The following is an 18,937-nucleotide window of genomic DNA, read 5'->3' as shown; positions in this document are numbered from 1 at the left end:
TTTACCTTGCTCTCAAGGAGGCGGGTTAATCTATTCAGGTAGTCCAGGAGTTGCTGCTCTCGCTCCCGGGGTTCCTGCCAGGCAGGGTCCAGTGCTGCAGCCTGAGAAAAGCCCTCCAAGGCATCCCCATAACTCTCTTCATATTTATGTAACTGCACAGGAAGTAACCAAAAACCTCCCAATTATAAGCGTATTTAACATAAACTATTGCAGGGGTATAATGGCATAGTGGGCCAGGAATGTAGAAAAATAAACTGTTTTCCTTCCCAGTTGTTTTCCTTCTCTATAATGAATACCCTGAAGAGATGGCAATGCCTTCTTCCTGCCCAATCCTTCCTGATCAAGGTGATTATAAACACAAAGATGAAACCATTTCAAAGAAGCTAACTTTCAAATTCTAAAATAGTTAAGTTGCATATACTGGTTCATTTTATTTTTATATTTATATTGAAATTGTATTTATATATTTATGGTAAATTATATTCATAATTTCAGAAAAGTCTCCTAAACTGCTCCCAGCCATCCTCTATGTACCCTCCCACCTCCTCAGCTCCTTCTCCTTTCTCCTTTCCCTCCAGTGACTCCACCCAGACACAAGTCAAACTGAACTAGCTCTTCCTAGAAATAATCTGGTTTTCCTCTCACAGTTTGTACTCAACCTTGTCACTACTCAACTGAACAATCAGTTATCCTCACAGACTAAGACCGAGATGTAATTTATTCGACTACAGAAGACCGCCACCCCACAGGTCTTACCGTTGCCCTGTTCAGATGAAGATCAGGATTGCTGGAAGCTGTCCTGTCAACCTTCTCCTACAGTGGGATAAAAAGACCATGAGTGGATCCTGTCTCAGGCTTCAGGATGGCCATGCCCAACATGTCCTAGACCATGGTCTCCTGGGAAAAACTCAAGTCTCTTCTTGGTCAAAATGCTACCTATCCCCACACTGTCATGCAGTAATTACTTGAGTGGTATAGTGCTCAGTCCCGGAAACCTCAAGGTTGTAGGGGTTTTTGTAGGTGGATGAAACTTTAAAATATGATTATAATTTATCCATGCAATAGTATAAAGACAGAAGAAATATGTAAAAGACCTATACCCTGAAAACTACAAGACACTCATGAGAGAAATGAAAGAAGATACCAATAAATGGAAATACATCCCGTGCTCGTGGTTAGGAAGAATTAATATTGTCAAAATGGCCATCCTACCTAAAGCAATCTACAGATTCAATGCAATCCCTATCAAAATACCAACAGCATTCTTCAATGAACTAGAGCAAATAGTTCTAAAATTCATATGGAACCACAAAAGACCCTTAATAGCCAAAGCAAACCTGGGAAGGAAGAATAAAGCTGGGGGGATTATACTCCCTGAGTTCAAGCTCTACTACAAAGCCACAGTAATCACAACAGTTTGGTACTGGCACCAGAACAGACCCATAGACCAATGGAACAGACTAGAGAGTCCAGATATAAACCCCAGCATCTATGCTCAATTAATATACAATAAAGAAGCCATGGACATACAATGGGGAAATGACAGCCTCTTCAAGAACTGGTGTTGGCAAAACTGGACAGCTACATACAAGACAATGAAAACAGATTACCGTCTAACCCCATACACAAAAGTAAACTTGAAATGGATCAAAGACCTGAATGTAAGTCACAAAACCATAAAACTCTTAGAAGACAACACAGGCAAAAATCTCCTGAATATAAACATGAGCAACTTTTTCCTGAATGCATCTCCTTGGGCAAGGGAAACAAAAGCGAAAATGAACAAATAGGACTGCATCAAGCTAAAAGGCTATGTACAGCCAAGGACATCATCAGCAGAACAAAAAGGCATCCGACACTATGAGAGAATATATTCGTAAACAACGTATCCAACAAGGGGTTTACATCCAAAATATATAAAAAACTCACATGCCTCGACAACCAAAGAGCAAATAACACAATTAAAAAAATGGGCAGAGGATATGAACAGACAATTATCCAAAGAAGAAATTCAGATGGCCAACAAGCACATGAAAAGATGCTCCACATTGTTAATTATCAGGGAAATGCAAATTAAAACCACAGTGAAATATCACCTCACACCAGTAAGGATGACCAGCATCGAAAAGACTAAGAACAATAAATGCTGGCAAGGATACAGAGAAAGGGGAACCCTCCTACACCGCTGTTGGGAATGTAAACTAGTTCAATCATTGTGGGAAGGAATATGGAGGTTCCTCAAAAAACTAAAAATAGAAATACCATTTGACCCAGGTATTCCACTCCTAGGAATTTACCCAAAGAATACAAGTTCTCAGATTCAAAAAGACATATGCCTGGGGAATTAAAGATGGCGGCATGAGAGGAGAGACACAGGCTTCTTCCTAAAACTGGATACAATTAGAAAATATAGTCAGGGCAACTAATCCTGAAAGAACAACAGGAAAGAGGACAGCGCCAGACTACATACACCTGGAGAAAAGAGCAGACCTCACCGAACGGGATAAAGTACCAGAGCTGTGGCTTGGCGGGAGCCGAGTCCTTCCCCAACCGCAGCTCCCTGGTGGGAGGAAGAGAAATGGAGCAGGGAGGCAGTGGAAGGCTTGGGACTGCTAAATACCTAGCTCCGGAGATCCGCACTGGGAGCACAAACCTTCATTTCATGGTGCTTTCTTCATACTCTTCGGATTACAGGATTAGAAAGCTGGGACAGGTGAAGTTCCTGGGGAGACTGGGATTCCGGCCACTTATGGAAAGCAGGGATCCATATCTGGCTGCTCTGGGACAAACGCTTGTATCTGTGTGCTCGGCCCACTGGTTCAGGCAGTGGAGACAGGCACAAAAGCGGGAAAGCGGGGAACAGCTCTTTCCTCCCCCCAGGAACCAATACCACTCTCCTGCAACCCCTGACATTGTTTCAGGGGCTGAGCAGCTCCAGAATAGAGCTTCTGGACACTAGAGGGCGCCATATACAAATATGAAACACCAAAGGAACCTTGTCCAGAGTAAAATTATTAATACAACTCCCGAGAAAGATTTAAATGATGTGGACCCTGTGACTCTTCCTGAAAGGGAGTTCAAAATAAAAATCATCAACATGCTAATGGAGGTATAGAAAGACATCCAAGAACTCAGGAATGAATTCAGGTCGGAGATCCAATCGTTGAAGAACACGATGGAGGGTATTAAAAGCAGGTTGGATACGGCGGATGAGGCGATGAATGAAATAGAAACTAGAGAAGAGGAATACAAAGAAGCTGAAGCACAGAGAGAAAAAGGATCTCTAAGAATGAAAGAATATTGAGAGAATTGTGTGACCAATTCAAACAGAACAATATTCACATTATAGGGTTACCAGAAGAAGAATAGAGAGAGAAAGGGATAGAAAGTATCTTTGAGGAGGTAGTTGCTGAAAACTTCCCCAATCTGGGGAAGGAGATAGTCTCTCAGGCCATGGAGATCCACAGATCTCCCAACACGAGGGACCCAAGGAAGACAACACCAAGACACATAGTAATTAAAATGGAAAAGATCAAGGATAAGGACAGACTGTTAAAAGCTGCCAGAGACAGAAATAAGATCACACACAAAGGAAAGCCCATCAGGCTATCATCAGACTTCTAAGCAGAAACCTTACAGGCCAGAAGGGAGTGGCATGATATATTTAATGCCATGAAGCAGAAGGGCCTGGAACCAAGATTACTTTATCTGGCAAGATTATCATTTAAATTTTAAGGAGAGATTAAACAATTTCCAGATAAGCAAAAGCTGAGAGAATTTACATCCCACAAACCATCTCTACAGTCTATTTTGGAGGGACTGCTATAGATGGAAGTGTTCCTAAGGCTGAATAGCTGTCTCCAGAGGTAATAAAACCACAGTAAAGAAAGTAGAACAGCTAATTACTAAGCAAATGCAAAATTAAATTAACTATCCGCAAAGTCAATCAAGGGATAGACAAAAAGTACAGAATATGATACCTAATATATAAACAATGGAGGAGGAAGAAAAAAGAGGAGAAACACAAAAGAATCTTTCGATTGTGTTTGTAACACCATACTAAGTGAGGTAAGTTAGACTCTTAGATAGTAAAGAAATTAACTTTGAACCTTTGGTAATCACAAATCTAAAGCCTGCAATGGCAATAAGTACACACCTATCGATAATCAGCCTAAATGGAAATGGACTGAATGCACTAATCAAAAGACATACAGTCACTGAATGGATAAAAAAACAAGACCCATCTATATGCTGCTTACAAGAGACTCACCTCAAACCCAAAGACATGCACAGACTAAAACTCAAGAGATGACCTAACCAAAGAAGTGAAAGACCTACACCCTGAAAACTGTAAGACATTCTTAAGAGAAATTAAAGAGGACACTAACAAATGGAAACTCATCCCATGATCTTGGCTAGGAAGAATTAATATCATCACAAAATGGCCATCCTGTACAAAGCAATATACAGATTTGATGCAATCCCTATCAAATTACCAACAACATTCTTCAACAAACTGGAACAAATAGTTCAAAAATTCATATGGAAACACCAAAGAAACCGAATAGCCAAAGCAATCCTGAGAAAGAAGACTAAAGTGGGGGGGATCTTGCTACCCAACTTCAAGCTCTACTACAAAGCCACAGTAATCAAGACAATTTGGTACTGGCACAAGAACAGAACAACAGACCAGTGGAACAGAATAGAGACTCCAGACCTTAACCCAAACATATATGGTCAATTAATATATGATAAAGGACCCATGGACATAAAATGGGGAAACGACAGCCTCTTCAACAGTTGGTGTTGGCAAAACTGGACAGCTACATGTAAGAGAATGAAACTGGATCACTGTCTAACCCCAAACACAAATGTAAATTCGAAATGGATCAAAGACCTGAACGTAAGTCATGAAACCATAAAACTCTTCAAAAAAAACATAGGCAAAAATCTCTTGGACATAAACATCAGTGACTTCTTCATGAACACATCTCCCCAGGCAAGGAAAACAAAAGCAAAAATGAACAAGTGGGACTACATTAAGCTGAAAAGCTTCTGTACAGCAAAGAACACCATCAATAGAACAAAAAGGTACCCTACAGTATGGGAGAATATATTTGTAAATAACAGATCCGATAAAGGCTTGCATGCAAAATATAGAAAGAGCTCACACACCTCAACAAACAAAAAGCAAATAATCCAATTTAAAAAAGGGCAGAGGAGCTGAACAGACAGTTCTCCAAAGAAGAAATTCAGATGGCCAACAGACACATGAAAAGATGCTCCACATCACTAGTTATCAGAGAAATGCAAATTAAAACCACAATGAGATATCACCTCACACCAGTAAGGATCGCCATCTTCCAAAAGACAAACAACAAATGTTGGCGAGGTAGTGGAGAAAGGGAAACCCTCCTACACTGCTGGTAAATTAGTTCAACCACTATGGAAAGCAGTATTGAGGTTCCTCAAAAAGCTCAAAATAGAAATACCATTTGATTCAGGAATGCTGATTCAGAAATACCATTTGATTCTAGGAATTTACCCTAAGAATGCAGCAGCCCAGTTTGAAAAAGACAGATGCACCCCTATGTTTATCGCTGCACTATTTACAATAGACAAGAAATGGAACCAACCTAAGTGTCCATCAGTAGATGAATGCATACAGAAGATGTGGTACATTTACACAATGGAATATTATTCAGCCATAAGAAGAAAACAAATCCTACCATTTCCAACAACATGGATGGAGCTAGAGGGTATTACGCTCAGTGAAATAAGCCAGGAGAGAAAGACAAGTACCAAATAATTTCACTCATCTGTGGAGTATAAGAACAAAGAAAAATGGAAGGAACAAAACAGCAGCAGAATCACAGAACCCAAGAATGGACTAACAGTTACCAAAGGGAAAGAGACTGGGAAGAATGGGAGGGTAGGGAGGGATAAGGGCGGGGAAGAAGAAAGGGGGTATTATGATTAGCGTATATAATGTGGCGGGTGAGGGAAAGGGGAGGGCTGTGCAACACAGAGAAGACAAGTAGTGATTCTACAACATCTCACTATGCTAATGGACAGTGACTGTAATGTGGTTTGTGGGGGGACTTGGGGTAGTGGAGCGCCAAGTAAACAAAATGTTCTTCAAAAAAAAAAAAAACTAAGTGAAACAGAAAACAACCCTGGGTGACACATTTTCAAGAAGCTTAAGGTTTTATTTGATCATTGTTGATCAGCGAGAAACTCTAAGTTTCCCTGACACTGAACTTCTACTAGGTCTTGATGACACTGTTTACTACCAGAATAACTGTCCTAAAGCCTGTCACTCAGTTTATTCTCTCAAATACTCACTTTTCTGTGTGTGTGTCTCCAACTAAACTAAATAATGGACCTCATATGCTATGTTTGGCACTTAACTGGTGTTGAATAAATATTTGTAAAATAAAAAATAAATAAATAAATAAAGATGAATGATCATTGAATAATAATTACCAAAATTGAAAAAAAAAAGTCAAGGGATGGAAAAAGATATTTCATGCAAACAACAGGGAGAAAAAAGCAGGTGTTGCAGTACTAGTATCAGACAAAATAAACTTCAAAACAAAGAAAGTAACAAGAGATAAAGAAGGATATTACATAATGATAAAGGGGTCAGTCCAACAAGAAGTTATAACCATTATAAATATATTTGCACACAACACAGAGGCACCAGGATATGTGAAACAAATACTAACAGAACTAAAGGAGGAAATAGAATGTAATGCATTCATTTTAGGAGACTTCAATACACCATTCACTCCAAAGGACAGATCCACCAGACAGAATGTAAGTAAGGACACAGAGGTACTGAACAACACACTAGAACACATGGACCTAATAGACATCTATAGAACTCTACATCCAAAAGCAACAGGATACACATTCTTCTCAAGTGCACATGGAACATTCTCCAGAATAGACCACAAACTAGGCCACAGAAAGGGCCTAGTCCTACCAAAGATTGAAAAAAGATTAAAATCCTACCAACCAACTTTTCGGACCACAAAGGTATAAAACTAGAAATAAATTGTACAAAGAAAGCAAAAAGGCCCACAAACACATGGAGGCTTAACAACATGCTCCTAAATAATCAATGGATCAACGACCAAATTAAAATAGAGATCAAGCAATATATGGAAACAAATGACAACAACAACACAAAGCCCCAACTTCTGTGGGACGCAGCAAAAGCAGTCTTAAGAGGAAGGTATATAGAATCCAGGCATATTTAAAGAAGGAAGAACAAACCCAAATGAAGAGACTAACGTCACAATTATCGAAATTGGAAAAAGAAGAACAAATGAGGCCTCAAGTCAGCAGAAGGAGGGACATAATAAAGATCAGGGAAGAAATAAATAAAATTGAGAAGATTAAAACAATAGAAAAAAAAAATCAATGAAACCAAGAGCTGTTTCTTTGAGAAAATAAACAAAATAGATAAGCCTCTAGCCAGACTTATTAAGAGGAAAAGAGAGTCAACACAGATCAACAGAATCAGAAACGAGAAAGGAAACATCACAATGGACCCACAAAAATACAAAGAATTATTAGAGACTACTATGAACACCTAAATGCTAACAAGCTGGAAAACCTAGAAGAAATGGACAACTTCCTAGAAAAATACAACCTTCCAAGACTGACCAAGGAAGAAACACAAAATCTAAACAAACCAATTACGAGCAAAGAAATTGAAGTGGTAATCAAAAAACTACCCAAGAACAAAAACCCCAGGCCACATGGATTTACCTTGGAATTTTATCAGACATACAGAGAAGACACAATACCCATTCTCCTTAAAGTTTTCCAAAAAATAGAAGAGGAGGGAATACTCCCAAACTCATTCTATGAAGCCAACATAACCCTAATACCAAAACCAGGCAGAGACCCCACAAAGAAAGAAAATCACAGACCAATATCCCTGATGAACATAGATGCAAAAATACTCAACAAAATATTAGCAAACCGAATTCAAAAATACATCAAGAGGATCATACACCATGACCAAGTGGGATTCATCCCAGGGATGCAAGGATGGTACAACATTCGAAAATCCATCAACATCATCCACCACATAAATAAAAAGAAGGACAAAAACCACATGATCAACTCCATAGATGCTGAAAAAGCATTCAACAAAATTCAACATCCATTCATGATAGAAACTCTCAAAAAAATGGGTATAGAGGGCAAATACCTCAACATAATAAAGGCCATATGATAGACCCACAGCCAACATCATACTGAACAGTGAGAAGCTGAAAGCTTTTCCTCTGAGATCAGGAACAAGACAGGGATGTCCAATCTCCCCACTGTTATTCAACATAGTACTGGAGGTCCTAGCCACGGCAATTACACAAAACAGAGAAATACAAGTAGTCCAAATTGGTAAAGAAGAAGTTAAACTGTCACTATTTGCAGATGACATGATATTGTACATAAAAAGCCCTAAAGACTCCACTCCAAAACTACTAGAACTGATATCAGAATACAGCCAAGTTGCTGGATACAAAATTAACACACAAAAATCTGTGCCTTTCCTATACACTAACAATGAACTAATAGAAAGAAATATCAGGAAAACAATTCCATTCACAATTGCATCAAAAAGAATAAAATACTTAGGCATAAACCTAACCAAGGAAGTGAAAGACCTATACCCTGAAAACTATAAGACACTCTAAAGAGAAATTAAAGAGGACACTAACAAATGGAAACTCATCCCATGCTCTTGGCTAGGAACAATTAATACAGTCAAAAAACTGGATCAAATAGCTCTAAAATTCACATGGGAACACCAAAGACCCCCAATAACCAAAGCAATCCTGAGAAGGAAGAATAAAGTGGGGGGGATCTCGCTCCCCAACTTCAAGCTCTACTACAAAGCCACAGTAATCAAGACAGTTTGGTACTGGCACAAGAACAGAGCCACAGACCAGTGGAACAGAATAGAAACTCCAGACATTAACCCAAACATATATGGTCAATTAATATTTGATAAAGGAGCCATGGACATAAAATGGGGAAATGACAATCTCTCCAACAGATGGTGCTGGCAAAACTGGACAGCTACATGTAAGAGAATGAAACTGGATTACTATCTAACCCCATACACAAAAGTAAATTTGAAATGGATCAAAGACCTGAATGTAAGTCATGAAACCATAAAACTCTTCAAAAAAAACATAGGCAAAAATCTCTTGGACATAAACATCAGTGACTTCTTCATGAACATATCTCCCCAGGCAAGGAAAACAAAAGCAAAAATGAACAAGTGGGACTACATTAAGCTGAAAAGCTTCTGTACAGCAAAGAACATCATCAATAGAACAAAAAGGTACCCTACAGTATGGGAGAATATATTTGTAAATAACAGATCCGATAAAGGCTTGCATGCAAAATATAGAAAGAGCTCACGCACCTCAACAAACAAAAAGCAAATAATCCAATTAAAAAAAGGGCAGAGGAGCTGAACAGACAGTTCTCCAAAGAAGAAATTCAGATGGCCAACAGACACATGAAAAGATACTCCACATCGCTAGTTATCAGAGAAATGCAAATTAAAACCACAATGAGATATCACCTCACACCAGTAAGGATCGCCATCTTCCAAAAGACAAACAACAACAAATGTTGGCGAGGTTGTGGAGAAAGGGGAACCCTCCTACACTGCTGGTGGGAATGCAAATTAGTTCAACCACTATGGAAAGCAGTATTGAGGTTCCTCAAAAAGCTCAAAATAGAAATACCATTTGACCCAGGAATTCCACTTCTAGGAATTTACCCTAAGAATGCAGCAGACCAGTTTGAAAAAGACAGATGCACCCCTATGTTTATCGCAGCACTATTTACAATAGCCAAGAAATGGAACCAACCTAAGTGTCCATCAGTAGTTGAATGCATACAGAAGATGTGGTACATATACACAATGGAATATTATTCAGCCATAAGAAGAAAACAAATCCTACCATTCCCAACAACATGGATGGAGCTAGAGGGTATTATGCTCAGTGAAATAAGCCAAGCAGAGAAAGACAAGTACCAAATGATTTCACTCATATGTGGAGTATAAGAACAAAGAAAAACTGAAGGAACAAAACAGCAGCAGATTCACAGAACCCAAGAATGGACTAACAGTTACCAAATAGAAAGGAACTGGGGAGGATAGGTGGTAAGGGAGGGATAAGGGCGGGGAAAACAAAAGGGGGCCTTACAATTAGCATGTATAATGTGGGGGGGGGCCATAGGGAGGGCTGTGCAACACAGAAAAGACAAGTAGTGATTCTACAGCATCTTACTATGCTGATGGACAGTGACTATAATGGAGTTTGTGGGGGGACTTGGTGAAGAGGGGAGTCTAGTAACCATAATGTTCTTCATGTAATTGTAGATTGATAACAAAATGATTAAAAAAAAAAAGACATATGCACCCCTATTTATTGCAGCACTATTTACAATAGCGAAGAAATGGAAGCAACCTAAGTGTCCATCAGTAGATGAATGGATAAAGAAGATGTGGTACATATACACAATGGAATATTATTCAGCCATAAGAAAGAAACAAATTCTACCATTTGCAACAGCATGGATGGAGCTAGAGGGTATTAGGCTCAGTGAAATAAGCCAGGCGGAGAAAGACAAGTACCAAATGATTTCACTCATTTGTGGAGTATAAGAACAAAGGAAAATTGAAGGAACAAAATAGCAGCAGACTCAGACTCCAAGAAGGGACAAGTGGTTGCCAAAGGGAAAGGGTGTGGGAAGGCGGGTGGGGAGGGAAGGCGTGTGGGGAGGGAAGGAGAAGGGGATTGAGGAGTGTTATGATTAGTACATATGGTGTGAGGGAGATCATGGGGAAGACAGTGAAGCACAGAGAAGACAAGTAGTCACTCTGTGGTATTTTGTTACACTGATGGACAGTGACTGCAATGGGGTATATGGGGGGGACTTGATAATACGGGTGAATATAGTAACCACATTGTTTTTCATGTGAAACCTTCATTAAGAGTGTATATCAATAATACCTTAATTTTAAAAATTGTAACAAAAAAATATGTAAAAGTATTCTGATAAAAAAAAAGTTTTTTTTAAATAGTGAGGAGATGGTATAAATGAAAAAAGCCTAGGAAAGAAACAGTGTGGATTTAATGCATTTCCTCAGCCCAAGAGCCCAGTTCTAGACACAGGCAGAATCGTGTTGCAAAGTCTATATACCCTTAAAACACACTGAGAATCAAATTCTGATCCTCTAACTTAAGCAGATGATGAGAAAGCACACACCACTGCAGACTAGTGTGCCGTGAAGAAACTGTTGCCTACATTCACTTTATTTTTAATCCTATCAATTGCCTGGCACAATGCAAAAGCACACACACAAAAAAAAAAAGAATTAAAATTGTTTAAATAATTTGTTCTAACACATTTTAAAGTGAAATTCTGGGTGAAAAAACTAAGAATGTATTCTTTATTCTGACACACAGAGCAATGTAACTAATGGTAAGTTAAAAAGAATTCTCTCTGTCAAGAAAAGCAGAAAGCTAAAGAAGAAAGGTAAATGCAAGCCCTAACTAAGTAAAGAGTGCTCAGAAGGCCAATGAGGTCCTTCTAATAAAGGAGTAATGAGGTTCACAAGGCCTGAAGGAAACCCCACACAAGTGACTATAGATACAAAAATTATCGGAAAGCATGAGCTTCCAAAGAATCCAAATCCCCAGGAAATGATGCAAAATGGGCTACAGGCTGTTTTCTATGTTAGCTTGTGGGAAACCCAAAACGATATCCAGTGGTTCATCTGGGGATAGTGCTTAACTTATACTTAAATATTAGAATTCTCATTTCCCTTTAGAAATAAACACAAATATTAATCAACATTTTAATACAGACTTGTTTTCACATTACAGAAGATGAACATGTCGGGATGGGCTCTGTGATTTGGTTATTCAAACCTGTAAGAAATCCAGACAGCTCAAGGAATTACCCAGCACTGAGGTACCCACTGCAAGTAATACTCCAGTTATAAGAAGTCAGTTGCCTCTGCAGAGACAGCTGTATAGAACCACACACTGGATGCCCACAGGCACTGCCATGCTGCTTGCTGAAGCACTGCAGGAGGACTGAGCAATACTTTTGCTTCTTTGCTGCCTCTGTTCATCTGGCCTGGGTAACCATAAATACTTACTGCTTGGGCATAAGCACTGAGGGCTTGCTGGGAGATCTTAGGGTTCTGGCCAGTACTGAAGTAAAGAGAAAGGTATGCATTCCCCAGGATATCTGAAAGAGAAACAAACACAGGGCTGCAAGGGGCTGGGAAGTTGCCACTCCACCCTAACAAGTAAAAACCTGAACAGACTGAAAAACTCACAACTCTTCTTGGATCCAATAGAGAGAGGACCAGACAGGGCAAACTGCTGCCCCCAAAACTGGAGAGACAGACAGGTGAATACAGGGAGCTGTGGCTTACCTGAGTAGAAAACTCGAGAGCTGCCACAGGGAATGGTGCCGGCATAGAAAACTCGAACTATAGTGACAAACTGCTGGCAGCTCAGCATGGGCAGATCTGAGAGTTAAAAACTCTAGGGGTCCCAGGCATAGTAAGACCCCACAATATTATGAGATTTACCTCCAGGAGCTCAACCACATTCCCACAGCAAATATCAGATGAAAATCCCCTCATACTTTAAGCAGGGGGAGGGGGAAAGGAACCATTTTGGAATATTCTGGAGCACTTAATAAGTGATTCCCTCTTATCAAGACCTTCCCTCAGGAGAAACTAGTTGACCAGGGGTTTTATCAGAGCATAATTTACCGGAGGAAGGGAAATAACCAACTCCAACTGGCTCTAGCCTTCCACATGGGAGAAGGGAAACACAACTTCAGCCCACTCTAGCCATCCCTAAGCAGGGAGACAAAACTGAGAAAGACAGTGGTGTATCACATCTCAGAGCCCAAGTTCAAGATAACCTATTTTAGTCACCCTCAAAAGCCTCTTGGAAAGGCCCCACATCTGACACAAACCAATGATGACAGCCTATTTAGTAAACCCCAAATTCCACTTAGATAAAAAGGCAAATGCGGGCCCAAAGGAGAAATTTAAACAGACTGCACAAAAGCTGCCTTGCTTATGTGGAAACATAAGCCTCTCCTCTTGGATGAAATGATCTAAGAGGTCCTAGAATAGTGGTTCATCAAAGTACCTTTTGGGCTTCTTCAAAACAAAGATGCCCTGGCTTGACACTTAGGGTCAGACTCAACAGATGGGCTCCAGATGACTCTGTAGAATAGCCATGGGTGAGAACCACAGCCCCAGAAACTCAATGGAGAGCTTTTGAAAGCACTCACACCAGGAACGGCCATCATGAATATCCATTTGCACAGCCAACTTAGCCTGCCGGACACTGTCCATGACGTGGCGAGAATGTTCATCTCCAGAGTCAGTCCTGAGCTGGCGAAGCACCATTGACAGGTTTTGAAGGGACACTTTGTTCTTGCACTGCAAAAGGAGAAGACATAGACTCAACCTTACTGATTCTATTTCTCCTTTCCAGATCTATTCTATCTCAGGCTTCTTCTAAATCTAATTTTTCATCTTAATTCTTACTGCCATAGGTATCTTAGACCCTCACCCACAAGGATCATCTTTATTTCTACAAGGATTTCTTTTCTTCTTATCTACCCCAGAACCTAATCTCATCATCATCTCCTTTCTCAATTGCCTGTACCTGTTTTCCTTATTCAGGTCTGCTCCCACACCCTTCCTCTCTTCAGATTCTGTTCTCCTACTTCCAACACAGTTGTACTCATATTCATATCCCGGGGAAATTCATAGAACCCCATCCTCCCCATCTGTGTTTTCTGAGGGGACAGTGGGCAGCTCACGTGGGTGAGGGCTCCTGAGAAGCAGGTGTGAGCAGCTGCAACGTCGCCTTTCTTCCAGTACACCTCACCCAGCTGGTTCCAGGCTTCCACTAGCGTGGGTTCCAGCTTGACAGCCTTTGACAGAAGCTCCTCGGCCTTAGGGCTATAGTCAGGAGTCACATTCAGCGCCTTCCCAGTTAGCATCAGAACCTGCGCCTTACCCTGGATAGAGCCTAGAAGGCAAAAAGAGAAAGAGAAAGGAGTGGAAAACCCAGGCAGTCTTACAGACAAGATGGGGCCACTTTCAAGGAATAACCCCATGACAGATCTAGGAATGAAGTAATTGAGTAAGATCTTTATGAACACACCTCTTATTGAATGCCTACCATATGTGGAGTGCATATTAGGTAGGAGGGTAACACAAAAAGCATTACTCCTGCCTTTGAGGGGCTTACAATCTAGTGAAATGACAAAGCATATACATGGAAAATTAAAACAATACTGAAAGGGAGCCTATAGCATACACCCAATAAATGGGCTTTAAAAAGTGAAAAGGAGAAAAGACAAGACTCCTAGAGAGGAAAATGAAGTAAACAAAGACACAGAAAGAGGAAGGAATACAAGTGGCACATTCATGGGAGAATGGTTGGCCCAACCTGAATGAAACAAAAGTTTCTCTATGAGTGAGAAAAAAGGGTAGGAAAAAAAAAAAGTCAGACCACGGAAACTTGAATACCAGGTCAGGGGGCTTAGACTTCAATCAGTCAATAGTAGGAATCTTTTACTTGAGCAAGACGCAGACAGAAAGGGTAAGATTAAACGCATGAACTAATAAAAATAACATCCAAGGTCATTACATACGTTGATTTAGAAGTAAAATTAATTAGAGATAGAAAGGTCAGTTAAGATTTCTGCAATAGTTCAAGCAGCACGTATGCTCTTTTACTTCATGACATTGGCTATAATCAAACTTTAACAAAAATTAGTTCAGAGGGCTGATAGCACAAGGGACCCTTAGAAGAAAAATATTCTGTTGTACCATCCCATAGCAGCCACAAATAGGATACCAAAGATTCTTCAGAGAGAGAGAGCAAAACTCTCACATCTCAATGGCAGGCAGGGGGTTGCATGCAGTCCTGGGACTCATACCCACTACTTCCTCCATCTGTTGCAGGGTCTTCTCCATCTCCTCCCGCACATCCTGTTGTTTCCTTCCAGCATCTTCAACACTATGTGTCTCAAAATAGCACTCGCGAAATGAATACAGCTGATCGACCAGTTCCTGGGAAGTGTAAGGATGGATGGTACGATTAAGTGGAGAGAATGCCAGACAAGGAAATTTGAGATTGGCTAGCCATTCCAGCTCTTGGCCTAGAAAAACTGACTATCTCACCTCAGAATGACACAAGAGGCAGGTGGACAGGTCTATCAAAATGCCAGCGTCCCATACCAGTCTCTGCAGCATGCTGACAGTTCTCTCTCCCAACCCCAGCAGGCTTCCCATATGACTAAGCACTTCCCATACCACAGTCAGAAGGAGGGCAATACTTTGCAACTTGAGATAAGATGTAAGTTAGTAAGATAACCCTATCCAATACTGGTTCCCAAAGTATAAAACTTCCAAATATACCCTTAAAACTGGACTTTCTAACAAAACAATCCTATCCCTGATTTTTCCTATGCTGGTAACTGAAAACACATGATCTTCGTGAATATGATACCATGTGAAAGTTGTTTTCTATGACAAACAGACCAATTTAAGCTTGATAACCTTGGTGTTTTTAAAGGATCTTGTTTGTTTAAATACTTGTGCATTTGGTTTGGTTCAGTTTGGTTTTTGTCAAATCACCTTCTTGCTCTCCTGCATTCTTCCAAGTAAATGTTCTCCTTCCTCTTTCAAATACCTCTATCTCTGAGTCTTCCTGTCACACCAGTCAAAGCTTTCCATCATCTATTCTTTCCTGAAACTGAATAGCTGCAGAAATAGACAATAAAATTACATCAAGTTTTAACTACCTCTGCAGCGCATCCTAAATCCATTTACGTGTCTCCATCTCTGCATCTGTCCTGCACTAAATCAGTGCCATTACTTGCCTGGACTATTGCAGTAGCTTCTTACCTGTCATCTTACTTCTACCCTCTCCATTCTCACTGTAGTCAGAGTAACCTTAGAAAAACGTACATCCCAAGTCCTCAGATAGTTTCCCACTGCAGACAAAATAAAATATAACTCCTTACTGCAGCCTAGGAGACTATTTAACCTGAGCTCCCACTACTAACCCTCCCACAAACTTCACTTATCACTCTCCCTCCTACAAATACACAAGCCACACTGGCTCTCATTCAGTTCCTCAGATCCACCAAGCTCACCATGCTTATCCCCTCTGCCTGGACACTGTTTGCCTAGATCTTTGCCTTGCTCATTCCTCACCACCATTTAGATCTTAGTTCAAATATCAGCTTCTCAGTGAGGCTTTCCCTGACTACCCAAAGTAAAGTAACCCCTTCCTCCTCTGCCCACTTGTATGACTCTTCCTTTCCTTCATAGTACTTATCGTTTGAAATTATGTGGCCTATTCATTAACTGTCTATTGTCTGTCTCCACCACTGGAATGTAAGCTCCACGATGGGAGGGGCTTAACCTGTTTTGTTAAGAGCTACATCCGTGCACTACAACAGCTTCAGACATGATAGGCGTTCATTAAATATGCTGACTGAATGAATTAATGAATCATCCCCGTCTCTAATAAATGTGTATAAATGAACTTAAATTTAACTTAAAATCATACCCAGAATGAAAAGAATGGACTAGCACTCTCTACAACAGTGCTTTTCAAATTTTACTGTGTGTATTATTTCTAGGACCCAGCCTTTAGAGATCCTGATTTTAGTAGTTTTTGCAGAACTCAACATTTTTCTCTTTAACAAGCACCCCAGATGACTGCAATGAAAATGGTCCATAAGTTTGAAAAATATCTTTTTATACATTCCCTGTACCCTAAAATGTAACAATGAAATCAAAGCTCACCACCCTTCCCAAAGAAAGCAACATCACTATTTTTTCTTCTCTATTCCACTTCTCTATTCCAGTCCTGCACCTTCCCCACCCATCCCAAGACACCTCAAGTATCCTCCATCCTGCATCTATCACAAATGAGCCCAGGAAAAGGCAGCTCTCAGCAAAAATTACAACCTATCTCCTTTTGCCCTGCAATGGTTATGGCTGCAAATTAGTTATTTTAGAGAGGATGTCATTATTGCTTTACTTGTTAAAGCAAACATGAAATACATTGTTGTGTTGTTGTTTTGTTTTGGAGTATTTTTGATAACTTTTTTTCTCATGACAAAATCAACATATGTAAACTATTAAAATTCAAATAAGGACATGTAAAAAACTACAAAGTAAAACATTTCTCATAATCACTCCCCAAACCACCTCAGGGATAACCACTGTTTAATATAATTTTTCAAATTTTTTTCTATACATAGACAAATATACCACAATGTCTCCATATGGAGCCAGAACTGGGAATATCTAATTTCAGCCAGTCACACTAGGAAATAAATTAAACTGATTCAAGTCATCTGTAAGATAAAGCTCACTCTAAAAAGTGGTATTATTTTTAATTGCTCAAGAAACCAGTAAGTCTCACCAATATTCAAACATCTACATCAGAAGCCTTTCAGCAAGTTACAAGCCTGTCACAGGTCTAATGTTTTAAGTTCCAGGTCATCTCAGAACGCAAAGAACTGAGTTGCTAAGATTTAAGAAAAATCTTGGGTCGTTAAAGGAAAGATAAGAGCCATGCAACTAGTTAGCTCCTACCTACAAAGTACAAAAGACGAATCCTAGTCACAACTGCAGCTGACTGAGAAACTGGGTGGAAATGGCCTTTGTGGGGCTCAAAACGTGATAATAGCTCCAGCAGCCATACGTAAGCGTATGTTATAAGTGACTCGAGAAAAAAAAATTCTTAAGAATTTTCAGGGACAAAGCAGCACCAAATTCTCTTCCAGGCGAGATTGAAATTAAGTGCTAGCAGGTCAATAGCAGGAGGTCCCGACACACCCGCCGCGCTCCTCCCCCGGCCGGGGAAAGCGGCCGCTCTGGCTGCGGCAGCACCCCAGGGAGTTGTTACAGTAACCGCTCCGACACAGCCGGTGTGTGCACGTGCCACGGAATGCGCAGGTACTAGACAGACTGGGCTCTGGGCTTCTTCCGAAATAACAAATATAGATTTTAACGTATAGATTTTAATATACGGCCCCACCTGCAATTTCTGCAAGGTCTGCTTCACTTCCTCCTCTTCATCAGCCATCATTTCCCAGCCACTCTCGGCTTCTCCGCCCCCAACTTTATAACCAGAGAGACTCATACCCACCGACATCATGGAGCCACAGCGACATCTAGGGCACCGGCGGCTTCCCTGCACTTGAGTGGAGGAGCTCGTTTTCAAAGATCACTCTAAACCAATTTAACCCAAAGCCTATAGCTCAAAGATGCTTTGTATTCACCTTTGAGTTCACAATCAATCTTCTTTGACAAATCATGGAAACAAAACGCTCTCAGCTTAACTGCATGCGTTTTGTTTCATATCTTACTAGGTTATTTACACCAAGATTACAATACCCCAAAAAAGAAAGGTTAAGATGGTGGATGCCTGCTTTACAAGTTTAAAATATTTAAGGATATTTCAAGTACAATGGTAAGGTAACCACTCTGAATATTTTCCAAACTTTACAATGATTTTATCATTTTGAACACACTATCCTAATAAATCAACACTTGGGATGGTATTTTGAAAGCCATCACTAATACATATAGCATATTAATACACTAATAAGGCTTACTGATAGACTATATCTAGGATCCATACATAAAAAAAAAACAATGTCTCTAGAGAGGGAAACAGGGGCACTGAGAATTGTCAGTGAGCAAAGAAAAGTACTGTGTACATTGTGAAATTTATCATGTTCATGTACTACCTATTCAAATATAAACATTTTTTAACAAAAACCTATTTGCTTCCACATAGACTATCCCTGAAAGAGA

At 40.1% G+C, this 18,937-nt stretch overlaps 1 protein-coding gene across 3 annotated transcripts in view; it reads right to left on the bottom strand.

The window, feature by feature from the left end:
* TTC5 (tetratricopeptide repeat domain 5) overlaps window positions 1-18,252 on the bottom strand; it is a 33,143-nt gene extending 14,891 nt beyond the window's left edge. For 2 of the 3 annotated variants that reach the window (XM_036880624.2, XM_057488638.1), the window contains exons 1-7: window positions 18,156-18,252; window positions 15,034-15,166; window positions 13,906-14,117; window positions 13,345-13,519; window positions 12,209-12,300; window positions 757-813; window positions 6-152 (exon numbers count right to left, since the gene is read on the bottom strand). In XM_036880624.2, the coding sequence (XP_036736519.2) occupies window positions 6-152; window positions 757-813; window positions 12,209-12,300; window positions 13,345-13,519; window positions 13,906-14,117; window positions 15,034-15,166; window positions 18,156-18,206 (867 nt within the window). In that variant the 5' untranslated portion in view covers window positions 18,207-18,252. The remainder of the gene's footprint in view (window positions 1-5; window positions 153-756; window positions 814-12,208; window positions 12,301-13,344; window positions 13,520-13,905; window positions 14,118-15,033; window positions 15,167-18,155) is intronic. The other variant, XM_036880627.2, reaches the window with a different exon arrangement.
* Window positions 18,253-18,937: the final 685 nt, after the last annotated feature.

The sequence above is a fragment of the Manis pentadactyla genome, chromosome 11 (assembly GCF_030020395.1).
Source record: "Manis pentadactyla isolate mManPen7 chromosome 11, mManPen7.hap1, whole genome shotgun sequence".
Taxonomy (NCBI): Eukaryota; Metazoa; Chordata; class Mammalia; order Pholidota; family Manidae; genus Manis; species Manis pentadactyla.
Note: the sequence above shows the minus strand (reverse complement) of the source record. Positions and strands in the feature narration are given on the sequence as shown.